The sequence below is a fragment of the Zonotrichia albicollis genome, chromosome 11 (genome assembly GCF_047830755.1).
Source record: "Zonotrichia albicollis isolate bZonAlb1 chromosome 11, bZonAlb1.hap1, whole genome shotgun sequence".
NCBI classification, from domain to species: Eukaryota; Metazoa; Chordata; class Aves; order Passeriformes; family Passerellidae; genus Zonotrichia; species Zonotrichia albicollis.
In genome coordinates this window covers 7,938,775-7,958,750 of record NC_133829.1, presented here as the reverse complement: position 1 = coordinate 7,958,750, position 19,976 = coordinate 7,938,775, and the positions used below count along the sequence as shown (strand labels likewise).

Genomic DNA, 19,976 nt, shown 5'->3' with positions numbered 1-19,976 from the left:
AGCATGCAAAGAAGTAAGATGACATTTGGCTTCTTGCAGAGAGCAGCAGATATTTAGCGAGATTAAACGACAGCCTCGTCTCCCTTCTCGCGCAGAGAAACCATCTCCGACCTGTCTGTGCTGGAATGATGCTGCTCGAGCGCCTCTCTGTGGCTCTGAGCTCCTCTTCCTCCCTTACAGCCTTCTCCAGCCACCAACTGATCTTTTAACTGCCTTTTACTTTTTTAAAATACAAAGCCAAATTGCTGCTATTATACCGTGAGCACCTCTGAGTTCACTGAACTTGGCACTGAGCTAGGAGCTGGCCCAGCCAGAATTCACAATTTCATCTTTTTGATGGTGAGATACACACGTATGATGCTACTCAAGGCCTTTCTGTAGTTTCCAGCAGCAGAACAGCTGAAATTGGAGCAGACCCACAGCTGCCCAGGGCTCACAGAGTGACCAGGAATGGTGGCTGCCAAGGGCATTATTGTGTTTGAAGGAAGTGCCTGTGCTTGTCTCCAGAACGTCCTGTGGAGCTCAGCACAGAGCTCCATCACTAACACACACATGTCAACACACTGAGCATGCCAATTTTTCTGTATCCCTCGAAGAAGCAGGAAACAAATGGTCCCCTGCTGAAATCATGACTTAAAACAAAGGCTCTTCATCAGCCTCCTGCAGCTGCTTGTTGTTTTCCCTTCTCTGTGGAGCCTGCCAGCTCCTAGTTATCTTGGCCAAGCACATGATTAGAATCTTAGAGCAAATTCTAACTGCAAACAAACAAGTACATCTTGAGAGGAATACACACAAACTGGTGGATGCACAGTACATCTAACTGCCCAGCAGATCCTGTCCTGCCTCTTCTGATGCCAGGCAAGCCCTGCTCCTCTTCTGGATGAAAAGCAGATGGGGCAGGATTAATAGCACAGATCCCCAGGCCCTTTATATTTGCACAAATAGCAAGAACTAGACCCAGTGCTGCTCAAGGGGCCACATATTTGTTATGCTGGCTTTCTGCAGCATGGGAAGCAATGTAGGAACAGGAATTCCTGCCCTGAGTAATCCCCAATGCCTGGCTATGGCAGAAGGTCTATTGTTTCTGAAAGCTCCATAGAAACAAGATAATTAAGCTCTATGGCCACCACAGCAAGAACAGAAGGAAGGATCAAGGGGTGCTCCTTGTTCACTCAGTGCTGACCCAGGTGGCTGGGCTTAAACAGGCACTGAGGGTGGTGTGGGCTCACCCTCCCAGCTCTGCACTGAGGCAGATGGCAAGAGCTCACCCAGCCCAGCCCCAATATCCGTAACAATCAGATGAGCTGTGAAGCTGGAATCTGTGGCAGATGGAAAATGACAGCACAAAAGCTTTTACTCCAGGCCTCAGAGCCTTCACAAAGGTAGCAGAGAGGAAGGTTTAATTCAAATAGCTTGTCCTTCTCCAGAGCAAAGCCAGGCTGTGATATAAATGGAATGCTTCTCCCTTTTCCTGCCTCCCCAACAGCTTGGCTGACTTCATTTCCAGAGGATGAGCTGAAACATCTCATCAAAACTCAGCCCAAACAAGACAACTTGCTATGAAAAACTGAAATGGGACCTTGGCATGAGAGCATCTACACAGCACAGTCTGTGCTGAATCCCTGGCACCCTGCATTGGTGCTCTCCTGAACCTTTGTGGGAGGCTTTAGAGGAGGCACCAGGGGATTAAAAAAAATGTCCCCCATGCACACAGACTGGAGTTGTTCCTGGGACATTTGTCAGATTCCTTGTGGGTTAGGCAGTCATCCAGTAGTATGATCAGTTGTAAAAAGACTGAAGCTTTTTCATGGGCCTCCCAGGCTGCAATTCCTAAGCAGTCTTATCCCAAAAGTGCCTGCTTTGAAGTCAAGAGAAACAACTGCAGAACATCCTCTGTCAGGGCTGTCACACTCTGCAGTGTCACTGCTGCTTAGCACTGCCATGCTTCGAGGGAAGACACCTCCATAGCCAATTTGCTGCCTCCTTTGAAAGGACAAGGTTTCTGGTTAAGCACAAGGATGCTGATGGCTGTTCATGTGGGTAGGAGCAGAAAATGACACCCACTGGTGAGCTCCAGCAACACAAGGACAGAAAATCAGAGTCTGACAAAATGCCAATGCTGTGAAGAGCAAGAGACTTTTAATGGAGGAAAGGCTTTATTAAGGTGCACCCTATTATTGTGACATACCAGATTGCTCTGATGCTCCAGATCTCTGGGAGAGAGATGATCACAATAGTGTCTATGAAAATGTCAGTGCTGGATCATGGGCCTGGCCCTCAGGATCCAAGGCTGGCTACTGCTTCTTCTCTCCCTTCATTTTCTCTCTCTCCTTGTCCATGGCAGCTGCCCGTTCCTGCAGACAATCCCAGTACTTCTGCTTCTCCATTTCCAGCAGTACCTCCTGCCTGAAAAGGTAGAGAAAGGGTGGTTGAAACAAAAACAGTCCCTGACATTCCCCCAGTGCTCAGACAACATCCCCAAGGGCCCCTGGGGCTCACTACTGGTTAAGCAGCTCTACTCCCTGTGTCCAAAAATCTCAGTGGTTCCCTCATGCCAATCAATAGTCAAGTTCTCCTGACAGCAAGGAGCTCTGAATTTGTGTTATCTCCAGATCTCTGTAGACAGAGGTCCCACTGCAGCTGTATTTGCACAAATCTTGGTTTCAGCTCTCAGTTCCCAGGGAGCAAGATATCCCTGGACGTGGTGACTCCCCAGTTCTGTGGTATGAGGCAGATAAGAGTCTCCTCTCCAGCATTTTGAGAAGGAGGGACACAACTTCTGGCTGGTGACATAGGATGGAACTTTTCTGCACTTAACTAGCCAGACAACTCCACAGGATTCACCCTGGACACAAGGAATTAGGGAAGGCTACCAGGTAATAAATATGTGCCATAAGGTCGCACCAGCACTCACCTGTTTCGTTTCGAATTAGGAAATTAATGCATAGTAAAAAGATACAAAAGACTGACACGGATCTAGTTCCAGGTTCCCAGCAGAATTCGAGGCCAAGGAGCCCAAAAAGAGATGTCACAGTGCCATCTAATGACGGCAGCGGCGAGATGCTCCAACCCCGAGGCTGCGGGGACCTGCTCCAACCGAGGAACCCCCAACACAAACCACTGAAACATCACAGGGAGCCGGGAATGCGGGGGTGAGAGAGGCACAGAGAGACCCCAGCTCTGCCTGGATGTGGGGTCTAAAGGAGCATGCAAACACGTGAGGATCATACCCCCTAAAAAGCTCACACAAACTGTGCTGCACAAAATCACATCAGAACTTGCATCCTGACTTACTGTTCTAGGGAGGACAGAAGGGAGAGGAGGAAGGGCTCTGGGTGGCTGTCAGGAACCCAGCTGCCTGAACACTTTCTCAGACACAAATCTCTCACAGCACACAGAACAACCCAGAAGCTCCAGGGTAAGCCCTTCCATGAACTCAGCATCACTACAGCTGACAATAATGCAGGTAAGGTGCACTTACCTCTCGGGCAGAAAGCGAAACCTATCACGTAAATAAATGTTACATCTCTCAGTCCACTGCAGCTCCTGCATGGGTTTGAAATGCAAATCCGGTTTCTTTGGGATAGCCTCCTTCAGTGGGTAGGAGTTGAAGTCGTAAACGAAGATGGTGCTGTGAGTGGCTTTGCTCTGGAAAAATTCATCTACATGCTGGTGCTCATCTCCTAGACAGAGACAAGAACAGTGAGCTACTGTTCAGGAATCACCCAACAGGAACAATCAAGGAGCAGTGCACAGCTGAAAGCACCCAGTGATGGTGTACCTATGCCCACCCACCTCGGAGCAGCAAGCAGCTGTTGGCACTATCCACTGTGAACACTGGCTGCCAGGCAGGGGCCACAGCATGAGAAGGTGGGGTGCAGAAGCAGTAAACAGTCTGGGATGTGTCAGTGTTCATCAGGGACACTGTGCCATCCCAGCAGAAGATCAGGACCTGAAGCAGCAACATTGACAAGTAGGTGAAAAACAAATGGAAAACACTTTCAGTAAAGGACTTGAGGGGATATCCAGGACTTCACATCCCCAAAAATGACAGAGATGAAGAACAGCCCTTGCAGAGAACTTGGACCAAAACTGCTGGAGGTTTGGATTGGAAAAGGACAACAGGGCACATTAGAAATGAGGTAGATCCAGCCTTCTGTGGTGAGTGGCTATTAGTCCTTTCCTCCTCGTGCCTGCAACCTTTCTGAGGCCACTTGTCAGGTTGTGTTTGTACCTTTCTCCCCAGGATGCCCCCTCATATTTGACCCTGATGCCTGAACCCTCCCACCTTCACCTGTCTGTGTGCACCTCAGTGGCCAGTTAGAGGGCACAGGTGCCAGGGGATACTGGGTAAGATCATGAAAGAGAAATCCTTTGAGCATTACCAGCTACACACACACCTGGAGCTGGTGCGGGAAGTTTTCACACCAAAAATATTTGGAAGCTGGAAAGGATGTGAGGATCTGATTGCCCTGCTCGTTATCTTCTCAGCACCCAGTTACTGCCCTTGCTGGAAACAAGGTCCCAGCACAGATGGACATGAGCTCCCACCCAGGTTAAGAGAGCTGGCAGCAATACTCACTGCACTGGGGAAGGCCAGGACAGGCATCACTGCACTGACTGTAAGATTTGGATTTTCAGGCCTGTGAAAGAGACAGAGGTTTATGCTGCTGTTGCATGTACCTGGCACATGATAATGACATTGGCTTTGTGTCACACTGGCTGGCAAATAATCCCAGACAAGCCCCTTCCTTATAGAGACAAAGCCCATCTCCTCCTGGGCAGGAACCCCTGGAGCCCATCCCTGTGCAAACCTGCCTGGGAACTGCACTGGAGATACAAATCCCTGCCTGCCAGGGAGGCATGAACCCAGAGTCTTCAGAGCAGGGGATAAATGAACACAAAAAAATGATAGAAAGATGCCAATAAATGTTTATTCTGACTTCTAGGGGGATGGTATTCTGCTAAGGGCAGAAGAGGGAAGAAAAAATTCCCCTGAGTATCCAGCAGAGACACAAAAGTTCAGCATCAGCCCTGGAGCTGTGCTAGAAGTATTTGTGTTCTGGAGCACAGAAGAAGCCAGAAACACCCCTAATTCTGGCAAACCATTGAATTTTAGCACTGATAAAACCACACTTGCTGCTGACAGCAGCATGGCAGAGCCATCTGGGTGAAAACAGCAGGAAGTTCTCTACTCCACAGAAATGTGAGGCTCTCTCTTAGACAGGATCACTATAACCACGAGTCTGGCTCACCTGTCTGCCAGGAGTGTGATGCTGGACTTGCCAGCCTTGGGTGCTCTCACCAAATAGAAAGAGCTGTCTGTACACAGCACTAGGAGCTGTACAATGGCACAGAGAGGGTCTGCACCACAATAGACAGGATCTGCACCACGTGTCTCATCATTGACAGCTGAAGAACCATACAGAAAGTGGATGCTACGGATGAAGCGTTCCTCTAGAATGGCAGTCACAGACAGTGGGTATCCTGGGGAAGGGAGGGAGAGAAAAGGAACTGGTCATTTCTCCAAGCAAAGCTTAGTTTGGAGTGTGGGAGGGAGAATAAGCAGATGGCAGAAGAAGATTCTTGTGCCAGGAGAGTCCCTGCATCACAGCAGGGTGACACTAGCACTGATGGCAGCCTGAATGTGGCACCACAACAGTCTCAGAAGTGACCTTAGAGTGCAGTGGCAAAGCAGGGACTGGCACTGTCTCACAGCCACGGGCAGGACTGATCAGTCCTTGCTGCAGCAGCTCCAGCCCCTGCATTGCCCTGCATGGGCATGGTTCTGCAGGGGCCAGGGCAGTCATGCTGGCCAAGCACCCAATAGATGACTGAATCCAAACTGTTTTCAGATTTCCTTGTAAATTCACCACCAGCCTTTTATTCACACTAAGTCTGAGCTTCAGACTCCTAGGCAAAGGTGCAATTTACCCACAGTGATCCCAATACAGACTCCCAAAGGGCAGGCTCACCTAGGTGCTTATCCCAAATAGTTATTGTTGCATCTTCACCTGCCAGTGCCAGGTACCTGGAGCAGGAACTGACAGCTGAGCATGCAATTGGAGCTGCACATGGCCACACAAGATCAGGCTTCAGATCAGAGCCTAAACAGAATGGCATGAAGAGAGACAACTGTAAGAAGGTGCAGAACATTCTCTCACACAGTACTAGCATTTATTTTCCCCATCAAACATGCACCACCATTCTGCTGCTTCCTGCCAGAGTGGCTTCACTGAAAACACTGCCAGTCTGTGCAGCACAGAGCCCCACAACCCAAATGCCAGCCTCACCCATGAGATATGAGTCAGCTTTCTGCCAATTCCTCATTCCCCTGAATCATGGAGACCTGGCAGAATGAGAGCCCCCGGCCACAGAACACTCCCACTCCCCATAGAGTGCTCTGCTAGAGAAAGCAAAACTTCCTTACCTGCTTTGTCCTTGAGGGAAGGGTTGAGTAAGTACAAGCAGAAATTGTGGTTTCCATACCAATGCACTCCAATGCCAACTGGAATATCTGGTACAGAGAAGGGGATGGCAAAAAGAGAAGAAGACTGGGGACAAAGAAAGGAACAATCCAGGACACCAAAACACCATTAAAAAGCTTTCATTAGAGCTTTCATGGTACTCCTAATAGAAATTCTGCTCACACAGAAACGAAACCAGAACAACCTCTCCTTTTTGTTTGTTTTGTTGGGTTTTTTTTTTTTAATCTTGACTATATGCCTCCTTTTTAATTTTTTTGGGGGGTTGTTTTTATTTGTTTGTTTTTTGTTTTTTTTTTCAGGGGGAAGATTGTGGAATTCTTATAAAATATGAAGATAAGTTTTTTTTACTCCGAGCCAGTAACTGATTTATAAGTCTTAGGGCTGACAGTTTTACCCAGACTTACACCCTTGGAGATGGAACTTAGAGTGGATGCAAGCCAGACCCACTGAGCTCTCAGTAGAGCTCAATGTCATCCAATCAATGACTGTGCTTCACAGATTAACAGCTTTTTGTCCATTTGGATTACCTGGCTCTACTTCCATTTCTGGTGCCATCAGGATCCGGCTAGGAAGGAGGAAATGAAAGGTAGCATATCTGAAAAAGGGAAGAAATATATGTAAAAGAAAGTAGCTTTGATAAGTAGGCAGCAGGATAACAAGACCTGGAATGGCTCCAGCTCCCTGCCCTGAAGCCTTGGGAGGAAGGAAGCAAAGCTGAGAGAGAGGCTTCCATCTACACAGTGCCCTGTGTGGGTGACTCATGGCTGAATCCTGGCTGGTGCAGCCACTCACCTGGGCATCTCCTCCTTGGTCACTCCCTCAGCCTCCAGATACTCCTGGTAGGTGCTACAGAAGATTGCATCCTGCAGCTCCCACTGGGAATCCTTGATTAGGTGGTTGTACCCCAAGCCAAACATGCTGCCATCACCCACTTCCTTCAAGGCATCCAAAGGGCCCTTAAAACTGGTGCCTGGGTTGGGAACACAAAGGGAAAAGGCACAGCCCTGGAGAAGCAGAAACCATGAAGCAAACATCATGGAGGCATTTGGGGGTGGCATAGTCTTGAGGCAGAAAACACTTTATCTTGTGTGGGGCTTTCCATATCACAAGTTCATTTTCCAGTATTTGAATGCAGGGATTAGGGCAAGGACCCCACTCACATTGCCTTTCTGTGGCATTTTCCAATATAAAGCCTGTCCCCTCCTCATCCTTGGCATTTCTCTATAATTCCAGAATTTCTCTGTGATTCCAGGGCTCAGGAGTGCTGCTAAATCTAGGAAGGAGCCTCCTCCCTCTCACACCCACTCTGAGACACTCCAAAGCACTTTGTGCTGGCCAAGGTGATGTGTTTGATGGTCTGGGAGGAAGCAACTCCCACTACAGGATTACATGTAATTAGACAGACAGGTCAGGAAAGAACCAGAGATTGTGTTACTGAGACTTTCTGACCTGATCTGTGTTTATAGGGGCCCTGCTGCCTTTGCACCTGAACCAGGCTGCACATACAGACCCAGTCCTGACCTGTAATGGGTTTGGGTGGCCTCACTGTCAGCAGCAGCTCTGGGGGATCCAGCTTTATGTCAGCTTGGATTGCAGGCACAGGAAGCTCCTGCAACAGAAAAGTGCCCACCTGAGAACTGTGGTGTGTGAAAATGAGTTTTCACCTGTTCATGGGAATCAAGTGCCACCCAAAGAATTTAGGAAAAATTCCTTTGTGTAGGCAAAGGATGGCTGGCACTGTCTGGGAGATACTGGGTTTGGGCTCATTCTTCAGGCCAAAACACAGAAGCTTCAGGGCATCACTACTTTCCCAACTACATTACAAGGATGTCCTGCCCACACTCCTGTCTTTGTGCCATCTCTCAATTATTCCTGTTGCAGCACAGGCCTGTGTGAGTCACAGCAGTGAAATAAAGGGAAAAAATTTTTAAAAAGAAGCAAGACTAAAGGTTGAAGGGTGTCTCCTGAAAGTGAGAACCAGATTTTACTTCACAGAGCCAAGGACTGGAGGAGGGCTGGGGCTCCTCCTCACGTATATATACAGGCTGGGAACAGAAAATTGTAACAGGGGGCCAACACCAGTGTGTGCCCACCACCATCACCCCACACACATTGACATTGGGCTAAACAGAAAAGGTCTGGCTTAATAATCAGCCAGTCTGAGCGGGAAGGGGCAGGAATTTGGATAGTTTGCACAGAATCGGCAAAGAGAGAATGCTTGTTTGGTTTTGGCTTCACTAAGTTAAGCAGGGTGTTTGCCCTGAGGACAAGGCTGAGTTCTCTCTTAAATGTTCAGGAAGGTCTTTGCTGAAGGAAGAGGAAAGAGGAAAGAGTTGGGAGCTGCTATGACAGAGGGTTAGTTCAGGGTGCTGGGAAGGAGTGTCTGTGTGCTGAGAGGTGAAATCCTGCAGGGTGAAAGTGATAAAGGGGAGGGTTAAGCATTGACTCAGCACTTTGAATTCCCCATGGCAGCTCAGGACAGCCCCTGAGGCCAGTGACCATCTCTGCAGAGCTGTCCCATGCAGCTCCTCAGTTTTCTGCCAAAGAACAGAGCTGACTGTGACTAGTGCACACTGCAGAGACTCTGCCCTGCTCGGGTGGGTGAGGCTGTGACTCCACCAGGCTCTCTTTGCATGGAATCTAAACACAAACCCTGCTTCAGACTCCCAAACAGAGGCATCCTGCCCGGTTCCCACTCCTCCTTCCCCCAGTAACACCAGGGAGAAGCCCTGTGGGAATGCCCTGGGCCCCCTGGGATGGAGCAATGCTGCTGAGAAACGAGCTGCCAGTTTCAGGGAGGGGCAGCAGGAACACGAGTCCTGGGACCAGGGGAATCTCTTTGTAAAGCCTGTCTTGGGAGAGTAAACACATCCCAATGGCACAAAGGCTTATGAAATGTGGGATGGGCAGCTGCAGCAGCTGCAGACACACAGACACACACAGACACACACACCATCCATCCCCTTGGGCGGCACGAGGGTTCAGGCTGGGTCAGGCTGTCACTGTCTGTACCAGCAAGGCTTGGGGAAGAGCTGTGGGCAAAAAAATCTTTAAAAAAAACAGCACAGAGGGAGATGGAACTGTTTTGTACCACAGGTGAGGAGCTTGACCTCCTCTCACTGCCAGCCAGCTCCTCTGCAGCTCTTGAGTTCTCTTCCATCTCTGTCAGCCAGGAGTCCTTAGGCAATTGGTAGATCTCCAGCCAAGCTTCTGTGCTGTCTGCATTGAGAAACCATGTTAAGCAATTGGAAATGAGGAGAAAAGGTCTTCCAGGCAGGCAGCCTCTGTTATCTTTTATCCTTTATAAAAAGATTTGTGTATTTTCTGAAATATAAAATCTCTGTGAACTGCATGCAGCCCAACTCTCCTCTCACTTAAGGCTTGACATGCTTGATGGAGACTGACAGCTCAGCCTGCAGCTCAATCCTCAAGCTCCCACACCCATCAAAGAAATTCCATTAAGCTTCTCAGTGAAGAACCTGACTTGCAGCCTCTGAGTAATAGAGTAGAAAGTAGAAAGTGAGGCATGGTCTCACATTAGCTCTCTGCTACATGTCTCATTCTCAGCATGTGTCCAGGCAGATCCCACCAAACGCAGGTGCAGAAAACCTGCCTGCCATGGATTCAGCTGCCATGAAACAGAAGAATATGGTAACAAGGATTTCTTGTGGTGTTTCTAGAGGCTCTCTATGCTCTCTGGCCTATATCTGCAGAGAAAATTCTTCAGGTCTACATCTTTCCAGTGAGCCATAGCAAGGTAGAGGAAGAACTGACTTTGGTACTTCTGGAGAGAGGGAAAGCTGCTTTCACTGGGAGCTGGGGACTGTTTTGCAGAGATAATCAAAACTCCACAACTTTTCTGAAAGTTGTAAAGCCGGTATGTTTATTACAGCATTGGACGCATGGGGGAATCATTCCCCTAAAATGACATGCATCCTTCTGGGAACTTCAGGCCCCTTTTTATCCCCCTCTCAAATACATATGCATACAATTTCACAATAGGTTCATACATGTTCATTTTTATGAATTTTGCGTGACATATGCCGCTAGTTCTAGAAAGAATTCCTAGGTCAGGTTGACCTGCTCTCACAGGTCAGTTATATCTCACAGCAGTCTCTGTCTCTCTCTACCACCTTCTGTCTCCCTCACCTTATCTCTGTCCTTCACTGAAGCAGTTTCTCTGAGCCTAGGTTCTGCAGTCAGGCTAAATAGCTATGTTTTCTAACCACAGACTCCACTCAAAAATGTACATTTCACCTACATCAAAATGGATTTCTACCCTGGAAAATTTCCACTTTGCCTCAGGACTGCAGTGACCAGCTCCAGACAGCTCAATTTTGGGATCAGCCTTGGTGCACACCGAGTGCTTTGCAAAGAACAGGGAGTGTCAGGAGCTGCTCCTTAAGCCAGAGGGGGAACTGGGAGGATTAAAACAGGATCCCTGGCTACTCAGACCACTTGCAGCATTCTAAAAACATTGCTGCTGCCCCTGTGCTAGAACAGAGGATTCTCCAAACACAGCATGTTGCTGCACTTGCCTTGCAGCAGGATTCCTGCATAATCACCTCCTCGGGACAGCACCACCTCCACACAAAGGCTTCGCTGGCTGATGTCCTCCTGCCAAGGAAAAACAGGCTGATCAAAGCCAGGCCACTGATTCAGAGAGCTCTCACACCATTCTCAACAGGCTAAAGGCCAGCTAGACTGCTGGAAGAACAAAAGTAAATATTGGGCAGCAGTCTTGGAGCACTACTACCTGTGAATAAATTTCTGAGGGCAACCGGTGCTCCTCATGATTGATTACTTCCCAGCCTGAGCACGGAATTAGCTCAGCACTTACCACTTCATTCAGGGCTTTAATGAGCAGGAAGCTTTCCCTGTGAAAGCAGAAGAGCCAGGCAAGCCCTGAAACAGAAATACAGGAGCAGCAGGAGGAGGGAGAGGAAAGTGAATGAACATTAGCCATGCTCCTGGGAGATGGCTGTTACAACATGTGCAGGACAATGAGCAGGATTACATTCCTCCCTGGGCCCAAGGAACAGCATCCCACTGTTTCCAGCACTAAACTTTTTGCTGGCTTCCTTGTGCAAGCACCAGTAAAGCTTTGGTTGTGCACAGAGATGGAGAAGCCAGTCTGAAAAGTGTCTCCACCAGAAGTGACAACTTTCAGATTCACCAACAAACTTGTACAGCTGCAGGGGCAGCTCACAGGCAGGGGGTCCTCCTGCCCAGCCCAAGATGTTCCTAAACCTCATTGTGCTTCCCCCTCAGCTCTGCAGCTGCCCCTGCTGTGCCCCAAAGCTCACCAGACCCACAGCCCTGCTAATCACAAGGCCCCAGGGCCACTCTGCCACCCTGCAATCTGCTGGCTGTCCAACGCCCTCTCTGCAGGGCTTTCTAGGAACATTCTCAGCCTCCCTGATGCTGCTCCTGCTCTGTGGCAGCTCAGCCCCAGAGCACAGCTTATCCCCAGCCAGGGCAGAGACACCCAGGGCACACTGACCCATTTCATCCACAGCAAGCAGGACGTGGCACTCGTTGCCCAGGGCCGAGGCATGGAGGGCACAGATCTCTTTTTGGGCTGCATCCCAAGCACAGACATCCTTCAAGTCACACCTGCTGAAGGCAGCCAGACCCACAGACAGACCCACAAAGATGTATTTTCCGGACACTGCAAGGCAATTGGCTCTTTCAGTTACCTAGCAAAAAAGGGAAAGGATGAGTGTACCCAACTGCATTCTCATCAGCCATGCTAATTATATATTCCTGGCCTTTTCACCAGAAAATGCTGATTTATTCCACAAGGGAAGTATAATAAATAATAAATTTTGACACATTCTTCCCCCACAAGAGCAGAGGAGGGTCTCTCATCTCTGTCACAGAGATTGGTCTGTGTTAGGAATGAGAAAGTTTTCCCCCATCTTTCCCCTTCCCACAAACAGAAGGGGCTTTAATGGCCGAGAACTCAGGAGCATTCAGCCCTTCTATTGTCACAGACATCTTTTATGAAAAATCTTTTCCTTAGGATTTTTCCTCCTGAGAAACCTCAGGAACAAAATGTAAACAATGATTATCTGCTGCTGTGGAATGCAACAGGTGGATCTGTGATTGGTCTCATGTGGTTGTTTCTATTTAATTGCCAATCACAATGAGCTGGCTCAGACAGAGAGTCCGAACCACAAACCTTTGTTATCATTCCTTCTTATTCTATTCTTAGCTAGCCTTCTGATGAAATCCTTTCTTCTATTCTTTTAGTATAGTTTTAATATAATATATATCATAAAATAATAAATCAAGACTTCTGAAACATGGAGTCAGATCTTCATCCCTTCCCTCATCCTCAGACCCCTGTGACACTGTCACACCTCCATTCCAGTGCAGAGCAGGGATGGGATGCTGAACTCCCCCAGGCAATCACAGGCACCAGAGTGTCCTGCTGGACACCCCCACATGCTCATGGGGAAGGCAGCACCTTCATTCTGCCCCCATTCAGCAGAGCTCTCAGAGCTGAGCTTGCCCACTTGTGTGCCACCGAGTAATCACCTTCTCCCCGGCAAACAAGGGCGGAGCCAGCCCGGGAAGCAGAAGGTGAATTTAGTGTTTAATACCTAGAGAGGTGTGATGATTGGGTGGGAAGCAGAACCTGCCAGACAAGCTGGGAAGCTGCAGGCTTTTAAACAGAGCCAGTGAGATGGTGGCTCATTCTGGGGAAGGTCATGAGCAGAAGAATGACAGGATCTGCTGTGGTGGTTGATGCTGGCTCTGTACCTGGAATTCAGCTGTAGGAAAGCATTTTGTGGGCTGCACCTTTCGTTTCTGTGCTTCTCGGAGCATCTCCCTTTCTTCAATGATTTCCACGGCACTCTCAAAAACCTGCATCACCAGTTTGTGGATCATCCTGAAGGGCTGTGGCAGCACATCGTGCTTTCGATCGGGATCCAGCAGGAAGAAATTTTCCTCCTCTTCCTTCGGCCAGTCCTTTGCAGATGGCGGGGGAATCTCCAGGGGATGCTGCCGGCTATTCACTGCCATGGTTCTCCCTCTGCAGATGTAAAACGCACCACGGATGCAGGAACCACCCTGGATGCAGAAGAACAAAGACTCCTTCAATACTTTCTTGCATGAGGTAATGGGGGAAACCTTGATTAATGATGTCTAAGGGGGTTTCCTTTCAATATTGATGGCCAGAGCAACCCTGCTCTGCATAGCTCAATTCTCCTTGCATCGCCTCTGTTTCCCGGAGGCTTTGTCCTGCTCTGGGCATCTCAGCCACACTGGGATTTGCAGGCTGCCCACAGTTAAAGAGAGCCCAAAAGCTTTGTCACAAGCACGTATAAGAATTATGGCAAAGCATTCAAAAATATCCAAAAATATTCTCTTCTTCTCCATTAATTACCCAGGACTTATTCGGTCTGGGTAAAATCCCAACGATTAACTCTGAGAGCAGCTGCTCTCACTGGGAGTTTTATACACTTCATTTCCAAGACACCGGGTGCTTTCGAGCTTCATCTCCGCGGCGGGGCCATACGCACACGGGCGCACCTGACCTCGGAGCGGGGCCGGGGCCCGAGGGGCACTGCCGAGGGCCGTGCAGGGGACCGTGGGGCAGTGCCGGGGGCCGTGGGGCAGTACCAGGCTCCTTCTGTTTCCCGGGAGAATCCGCCGCAGGTCAGCCGGCGGCTCCGAGGCGGGGGAAGCCTTTAGCGGTGACACCGCCGCTGCTCCGTTGTTGACGGTTGCCGTGGTAACGGCCCCTCGGTGCCGCAGCCCGGCCGGGATCGCGGCGCGCAGCGGAGCGTTCCGCGGCGGGGCGGGGCCCGGGCGAGGCGGGGCGGAGCGGCCGCGGCCCCCGCGCTGCTCCCGCCGTGCCGCCGAGCCATGGAGGGCTTCGTGGGCTTCACCAACCGCTCTCAGGGCCGCGACCAGATCTTCCGGTGAGTCTGGGGGCAGGCGTGCTCCCCGGGAGCCCCGGCACCGAGCCAGGGCCCCTCAGCGGCCCCGCGGCCGTGCCCGTCCCGCCCGGCCCCTCGGGCAGCCCGGCCCCGCCGCGGGCCCCGGCACCTCCCGCCCTGCCCGGGAATGGTACCGAGCCTCCTTCGCCGTGCCCAGCCACACGACAGGAACAGTGGCCCTAAACTAAAACACAAGTTTCGTTTTTTTCCTCCTCCTCAGCGTGAGGAGGAACTTTTATACATTGCGGGTGGCGGAGCGCTGAGCGCCTGCCCCGGGAGAGCCTGGAGTGTCCCTGTCTGGGGACATCCCAAACCCATCTTGTCACTGTGTCACCCCTCCAGTGGATCCTGCCCTGACAGTGGGGTTGTACTGCGTGTTCTCCTTCCAACCGTGACAGTTCTGAGTCTGTGGAATAAACCTGTCCTGCTGCTGCCATCCTGTGATTGTCCGTGTCTCACCTGTGTCTCCCCCTCTCCTCGTTTTTTCCCTTCCAGAGCCACTCAGTACACATGCATGTTGCTTAGCTATTTAATAGAGAATAAAGCCGATAAAAAGAAGCTGGTAATGAAACTCAAGCAGTTGGAATCTAGCATGAGCTCTGGCCGGAAAAGTAAGTACCCGGTGTCTAGGGGGATAAGAATTTCTTCACTTGCTCCTTCCAGTAAAACAGTGTTTCCTGTAGTTAACCTACCTTGAGCCACAAAACCTCTTTTAGTGTATTTACAGAGCTGTCAATAGACCTTATCCCTGACATGGCTTGCCAGGCTAGGTAAGGCTAAATAGATTTTTTTTTTTTTTTTTTTTACTTCCTCAACCTCCTCTTCAGTTAGACAATTGGAATTACTGCTGGAAGGATGAGAGGAATAAGTTAACAGTCAGCTGTTGCTGTACAGGCCAAACTGTCACCTCTGTTCAAGGACAGAGCCGGGTTGTGAGGCAAGGCTGGCTCACTGTGTGCTCATTAGTCCTTCCAGCTGATGGGTTGAGACAGCCCAGTGCTGAAAGATCATCATCCTACAAGATCACCTCTGAAGGACATCCTTCAATATGGCTTTTATATCCTACTTAACGTATTAATCTCTTTAGCATTTCTACCCTACTAAATGACATACCCTTCCATGCTTACAGCCTGACCATTTGCATCACTCCCTTCTGTGTCACAGTTGCATCCACGATGACTACACTGTTACTATGTGTGTATCACTTGTTTTCAGCTTGATCTTGCACCCACTTGTCAATTGCTCAATCCTGGAACAACTGCAACACGAGACAAATATTCTAGTCTATCATATTGCCATAGATTTGTTTATTATTCCATTAGCTTTAGAGTTATGGTCATTTCCAGTGGGCAGGCCAGTTGGTTTATCAGCATAGCCATAACTCTAATGCTTCTGCTAAATAAATCACTAATAGACACCAGGCCTGAATTCAGGGCTCTTGTAGTTCCACCAGGCTTGGGTGCTGTCAGCATCTGTCACTGTGATAAAGGCATCAGGGTGTAAAAAGTATTTTCAATAATTTTATATTAACATTCAGGGGCCAAAACCCAAACGGTGCAGAGGTGAAATCAGGTTTGCCATATGTTCTACCTTGAAATGGAATCCAGTGTTCCACACAGTTTACAAAGAGCTCCATGTGCCTCTGGCAGATTCGTGGCTGAGGAGGGACTTTGGTCCCTGTGCTCAGCACGTGAATCACCAGCTTTCACAGGCACAGAGGCCACCTGTATCCCATGGCTGCAACAGGATTAATGCAGCAACATCTTCTGTCCACAAAGTGAGGTAAAATGCTGTGCAATGTCCAGCTGAAATTAGAGGCTCTGTTTGTGTTCTTTATTTGCTGGCACTGAGTCCTGCAGAGCCAAGGGTGATATTGGTCCAGAGGGGTGCAAGAATGGAATGGCAAGAGAGGCTGCAAGTCCTGGCTGTTGACCAGTGTGTATGTCCTGGGCTGGTGATGTTTACAGAGCACTGAGATGTTTACACCATTTTCCTCATTAATTCTCCCAAGTGCTCAAGCACGCACATGCCCAAAGCCCTCCAGGTTTTGTACAAACACACGCGGACCATGACAGGCCGGGCCGTGCTAACCTGTGTGGGCTCTCTTGCAGTGTTCAGGCTGGGCAATGTGGTGCACGCCTTGGTGGCAGCCAGGAGAGCTGCAGAGCTGCCAGAGGTGGTGCCTCGCCTGTGCCTCACGGGCTCCCACCTCAGCCGGGCCCTGTACTTCGTGTGCGACGCCGCGCTCTGGCTCCGCAGCGTCGGCCTCCAGCCAAACCTCGACAAACCCAAGTGGCACACCTGGGCCACCAAGTGCTACTACTGCTCCCTGCTGATGAACCTGGCCAGGGACTGGTATGAGATCTCCTGGAGGCTGGAACAGGCTGCGCTGGAAGAAAAGGCAAAGGAGAATTGCGCCTGGCAGAGAGACGGCGAGGAGCTAAACGGCTTGAGGAGCGATGGTTTGCACAGTTTTCTCTGCCAGCTCTTTCAGATACTGAAAAGGAATCCTCCTTTGCTACTGGACTTGGTGAAGAACCTCTGTGATCTCTCAGGCCCTTTGGATACTCTGGGAATCTACAAGACCAACCCAGGAGTGATTGGTTTCTGCGGCGTGCTCTCCTCCCTGGTGGGGATCCTCACGTTAGCAAGCCCACATCTGAAGCTGAAACAGTGACATAAAAGGAGCTGCATAGTATGAGGCTGCAGCTTTGATCCTCTGACAGATTTTTATCTTCATATAGCACTTTCAAATGAACATCTCTTAAAATAATCTCAAGATTAATTTTGTCCTCTGAAGAAGTGGATTCTGCCACCTTTCCTTCCCTGTGCCTTTGCAGATGAGTTTAGTGCCATGACACGCTCACTGATGGGGTGGAGAGAGGAAAAGGCCAAGTAATATTTCACAAGCAGAAAGAGGACTTGGAACTTGGCTGCTAGATAAGAAAATATTCCTTTATTTTAATACAGGGTTGTGAAATAACTGCATAGGCGACTGTAATAGGTATATGATTCATGACTACACTAATCATGTTTACACTGGAAAGTTTCAATTCACTAATCCAAGGTCCCTGCAGTCAGATTGTCTAGAGTGGGTTAGGAGCTGCAGTTAGAGCAGCCTGAAGTCAGGGATGAGTGTTCTGATGGGTTTGGGTTGGTGGATCCTGTGCCCTGCAGGCACTGAGCACACTGTGGTGGTACCTGGAAATGGTCTCTGTGGTGTGTGCCCTGCTGGTGCTGGAGCTGCAGTCTAGTGAGTGCCAACTCCTGTCCCAAAAATTTGCACTTTCTTTGTTCCCTTTGATACTGTGAGCCAGGGACTGTTGGCCAGTGACTCTGACTGCTCCAGCGGGCCACAGCTTTGGTGCAGGACAGCATATTAACTCCCAAACCCCTGTAATTGCAAGCACAATTATTTTCCATTAATGATATTGTGATAAGGAGCTTGTTTTTCTCTTTAAATTTACATGAAAAATTCCAGTGTAATAAGGAGTTTGGAACATGCAGTTAAGGAGAGAAGCCTGGCTCAGAGCTCGTTGAGTCACAAAAACTGCAAGGACATGTTTCTGGTTGTGTAAGCTCCAGGAGGAGAGAGAATGGAGTTTGTCATGATATCAGAATCCCTGTGGAAGAAAGCTTTTTACTGGATTTGGGCATTCATGGTTTAGACTTTTGTATCTGGTGCTCCCTCTGCTCCCTGCTCATGACCACATGATTGCTTCTGTGTTCCCTCTCTGGCTGAATGGGTTCAGCCATTTGAAAATGCCTCATTTTGTTGCCCTGCAACTGTGTTATTGTTTATCAGTGACCTCACTGGCAGGGATGGCTGGCAGTGTAACTGGGTTAAAAGAGAAATGCTGTGTCCAGCTCTCTAGCAGGGCATGCAGTGTTTGCTGCTCCTGACTTTGCAGAGTACCAGTCTGACACCATCTGAGACAAAACTGCACATTAAACAGGAGATAAATGTAACATTTTTCTTCATCAGAGTTAGGCCTGTGTGTTCTGCTGCTTCCTGGTGTAAGAAGTCCTTGTTTAATCTGCCAAGGAGATGTGAACAGACTAACCTGGACCAAAGTTCTCTCTTATTATTTCTGATGCTATCCAAAACCAGAAAATTAAAAGGTGTGAATCTCCTTTATTAAAAGGCAAAGGATGTGGAATTAAGTAAGCAGATGAGGCAGTGCGCCAGTTTACCTGAAGTTGTGGTTGGGCTTGGAATTACTTCCAGTTTGAATATGAAGTGATAGCCTGCCAATGAAGTGTTTGAAAAGAAAGAGGTTGCTGGGCAGGATAATTAAGTGTGTTTGAAGACCAGATGTGGCCTTCAGGAGCTCTTCAATATGGAAATGAGCAGCACTAAAAGTAAAAACTGGCAGTTCAGGCCAAAATGGAGCATTGTGTGTGGGATATATATTATAGGCTATATTCTAGGCTTCCTCTCCTTTACAACAATGGAATTTTTTTGTTTGTTTCTTTCTTTCTCCATTTATGTTTCATCTCCTGGCAATGAGGAAGCCATCCCTACCTTAGTCAGAGTTGATCATTATCTCAGTGTGTAGCAACCCCTGGAAGAAAGGAAGAGGAGTCTTGATCATCTGACAGTGGAGGTTTGACCAGCTTTTGTCTACAGATTTCCATCTTATCGTTAAAAATGTGTTTTCAGTCTCACTCAGGGGAGCTCTGAGATGCAAAATACTTCACAAAATACTTTCACTGGTTTGCCAGCTGGTCTCTCTTTCTCTCTTACACTTTTCAGGGAAAGCCATTGATAGAGCCCAGTCTCCCTCCCTGTGCCTGCAGGCAAACACTGTGCTAAGCCCTGAGCCAGGCTTTGATGTTTCTCCCTTAGGGCCTGGTGTGGATTAGCTTGTGCAGCCTTATTGAGGGAAATGAGGGTGAGTTTTCAGCCTGTCTCAGCCCTGCCTGTCCCATTCTCCATGATGTAGGCTGGAACACACAGGAGTACCTCTCTTTACTAGATGTTAAGCACTAATATTTGCCTTCTGCTCCCCAGCTGGTGGGTGGTGATTTAAGGTACCTTAAAATAATGTGACTGAAGCTATAGGATTCTGATCATATGGAGAAAATCCTTTTAGTGCCTTTTTTTGTATCTCTTTCTAATACAGCAGTTGGAGTAAGAACGAGATGTTTGAACATAAGCAATAAACTGTGATGAGTGTGACACTGTGTCTGTGTATCACTTGGAAGGTGGTGTAAAGAGGGAGAATTTCTCTCATCTCTGAATTTTATGAAGGGTGACATTTTTAAAGAGACATTGCCTGTAAGGGGGTTCTAGAGCTTTCCTTTTGCAGTACCCAGTTGGCAGCTAGATTCTTCCAGCTAATTTAGAATCACAATTTCAACTGCAAAAACATTAAGAGATACGTGAGTGATATCAGGTGAAAGTGCATCCTTAGATTGCCCTGAAACAAGGAGATGTTTTGGGAATTCCTTTGAGTACCAACAGTGAGGGCTGGAGCCTTGTGGCCAGTGCAGGCACAGCTGGGTGAAAGGGTCAGGGGCACCTGCATTTCAG

At 48.9% G+C, this 19,976-nt stretch overlaps 2 protein-coding genes across 6 annotated transcripts; one reads left to right on the top strand and one right to left on the bottom strand.

Annotated features, from left to right (window-relative positions):
- Positions 1-900: 900 nt before the first annotated feature.
- Positions 901-14,249, bottom strand: WDR93 (WD repeat domain 93). 5 transcript variants are annotated; one of them, XM_074549238.1, is made up of 16 exons: positions 14,031-14,218; positions 13,257-13,568; positions 11,992-12,187; positions 11,329-11,393; positions 11,023-11,105; positions 9,580-9,703; positions 8,010-8,097; positions 7,281-7,458; positions 7,016-7,083; positions 6,431-6,517; positions 5,976-6,107; positions 5,256-5,487; positions 4,583-4,643; positions 3,796-3,952; positions 3,482-3,683; positions 901-2,406 (listed from the first exon to the last, which is right to left on the bottom strand). In XM_074549238.1, the coding sequence occupies exons 2-16, from the start codon at positions 13,518-13,520 to the stop codon at positions 2,295-2,297; spliced, it is 2,049 nt and encodes a 682-aa protein (XP_074405339.1). In that variant the 5' UTR covers positions 13,521-13,568; positions 14,031-14,218; the 3' UTR covers positions 901-2,294. The 5 variants fall into 5 exon arrangements, with proteins under 5 accessions (XP_074405339.1, XP_074405341.1, XP_074405340.1 ...); XM_074549240.1 differs by having other exon boundaries at positions 14,036-14,218; XM_074549239.1 differs by having other exon boundaries at positions 902-2,406; positions 14,121-14,249.
- Positions 14,250-14,262: 13 nt separating this feature from the next.
- Positions 14,263-19,622, top strand: PEX11A (peroxisomal biogenesis factor 11 alpha). Its single transcript, XM_074549243.1, has 3 exons — positions 14,263-14,422; positions 14,936-15,051; positions 16,552-19,622. The coding sequence occupies exons 1-3, from the start codon at positions 14,367-14,369 to the stop codon at positions 17,115-17,117; spliced, it is 738 nt and encodes a 245-aa protein (XP_074405344.1). The 5' UTR covers positions 14,263-14,366; the 3' UTR covers positions 17,118-19,622.
- The last annotated feature ends 354 nt before the right edge of the window (positions 19,623-19,976 follow it).

Bases quoted from the DNA above. Each gene is read 5' to 3' on its own strand.
- PEX11A (XM_074549243.1), top strand. From the start codon at position 14,367: ATGGAGGGCTTCGTGGGCTTCACCAACCGCTCTCAGGGCCGCGACCAG. The intron at 14,423-14,935 runs GTGAGTCTGGGG...TTTCCCTTCCAG, and splicing joins GGCCGCGACCAGATCTTCCG to AGCCACTCAGTACACATGCA. The intron at 15,052-16,551 runs GTAAGTACCCGG...GCTCTCTTGCAG, and splicing joins CATGAGCTCTGGCCGGAAAA to TGTTCAGGCTGGGCAATGTG.
- WDR93 (XM_074549239.1), bottom strand. From the start codon at position 13,520: ATGGCAGTGAATAGCCGGCAGCATCCCCTGGAGATTCCCCCGCCATCT. The intron at 11,394-11,991 runs GTCAGTGTGCCC...TTTCTGTTTCAG, and splicing joins GCTTGCTGTGGATGAAATGG to GGCTTGCCTGGCTCTTCTGC. The intron at 7,084-7,280 runs GTGAGTGGCTGC...TCCCTTTTTCAG, and splicing joins ACCAAGGAGGAGATGCCCAG to ATATGCTACCTTTCATTTCC.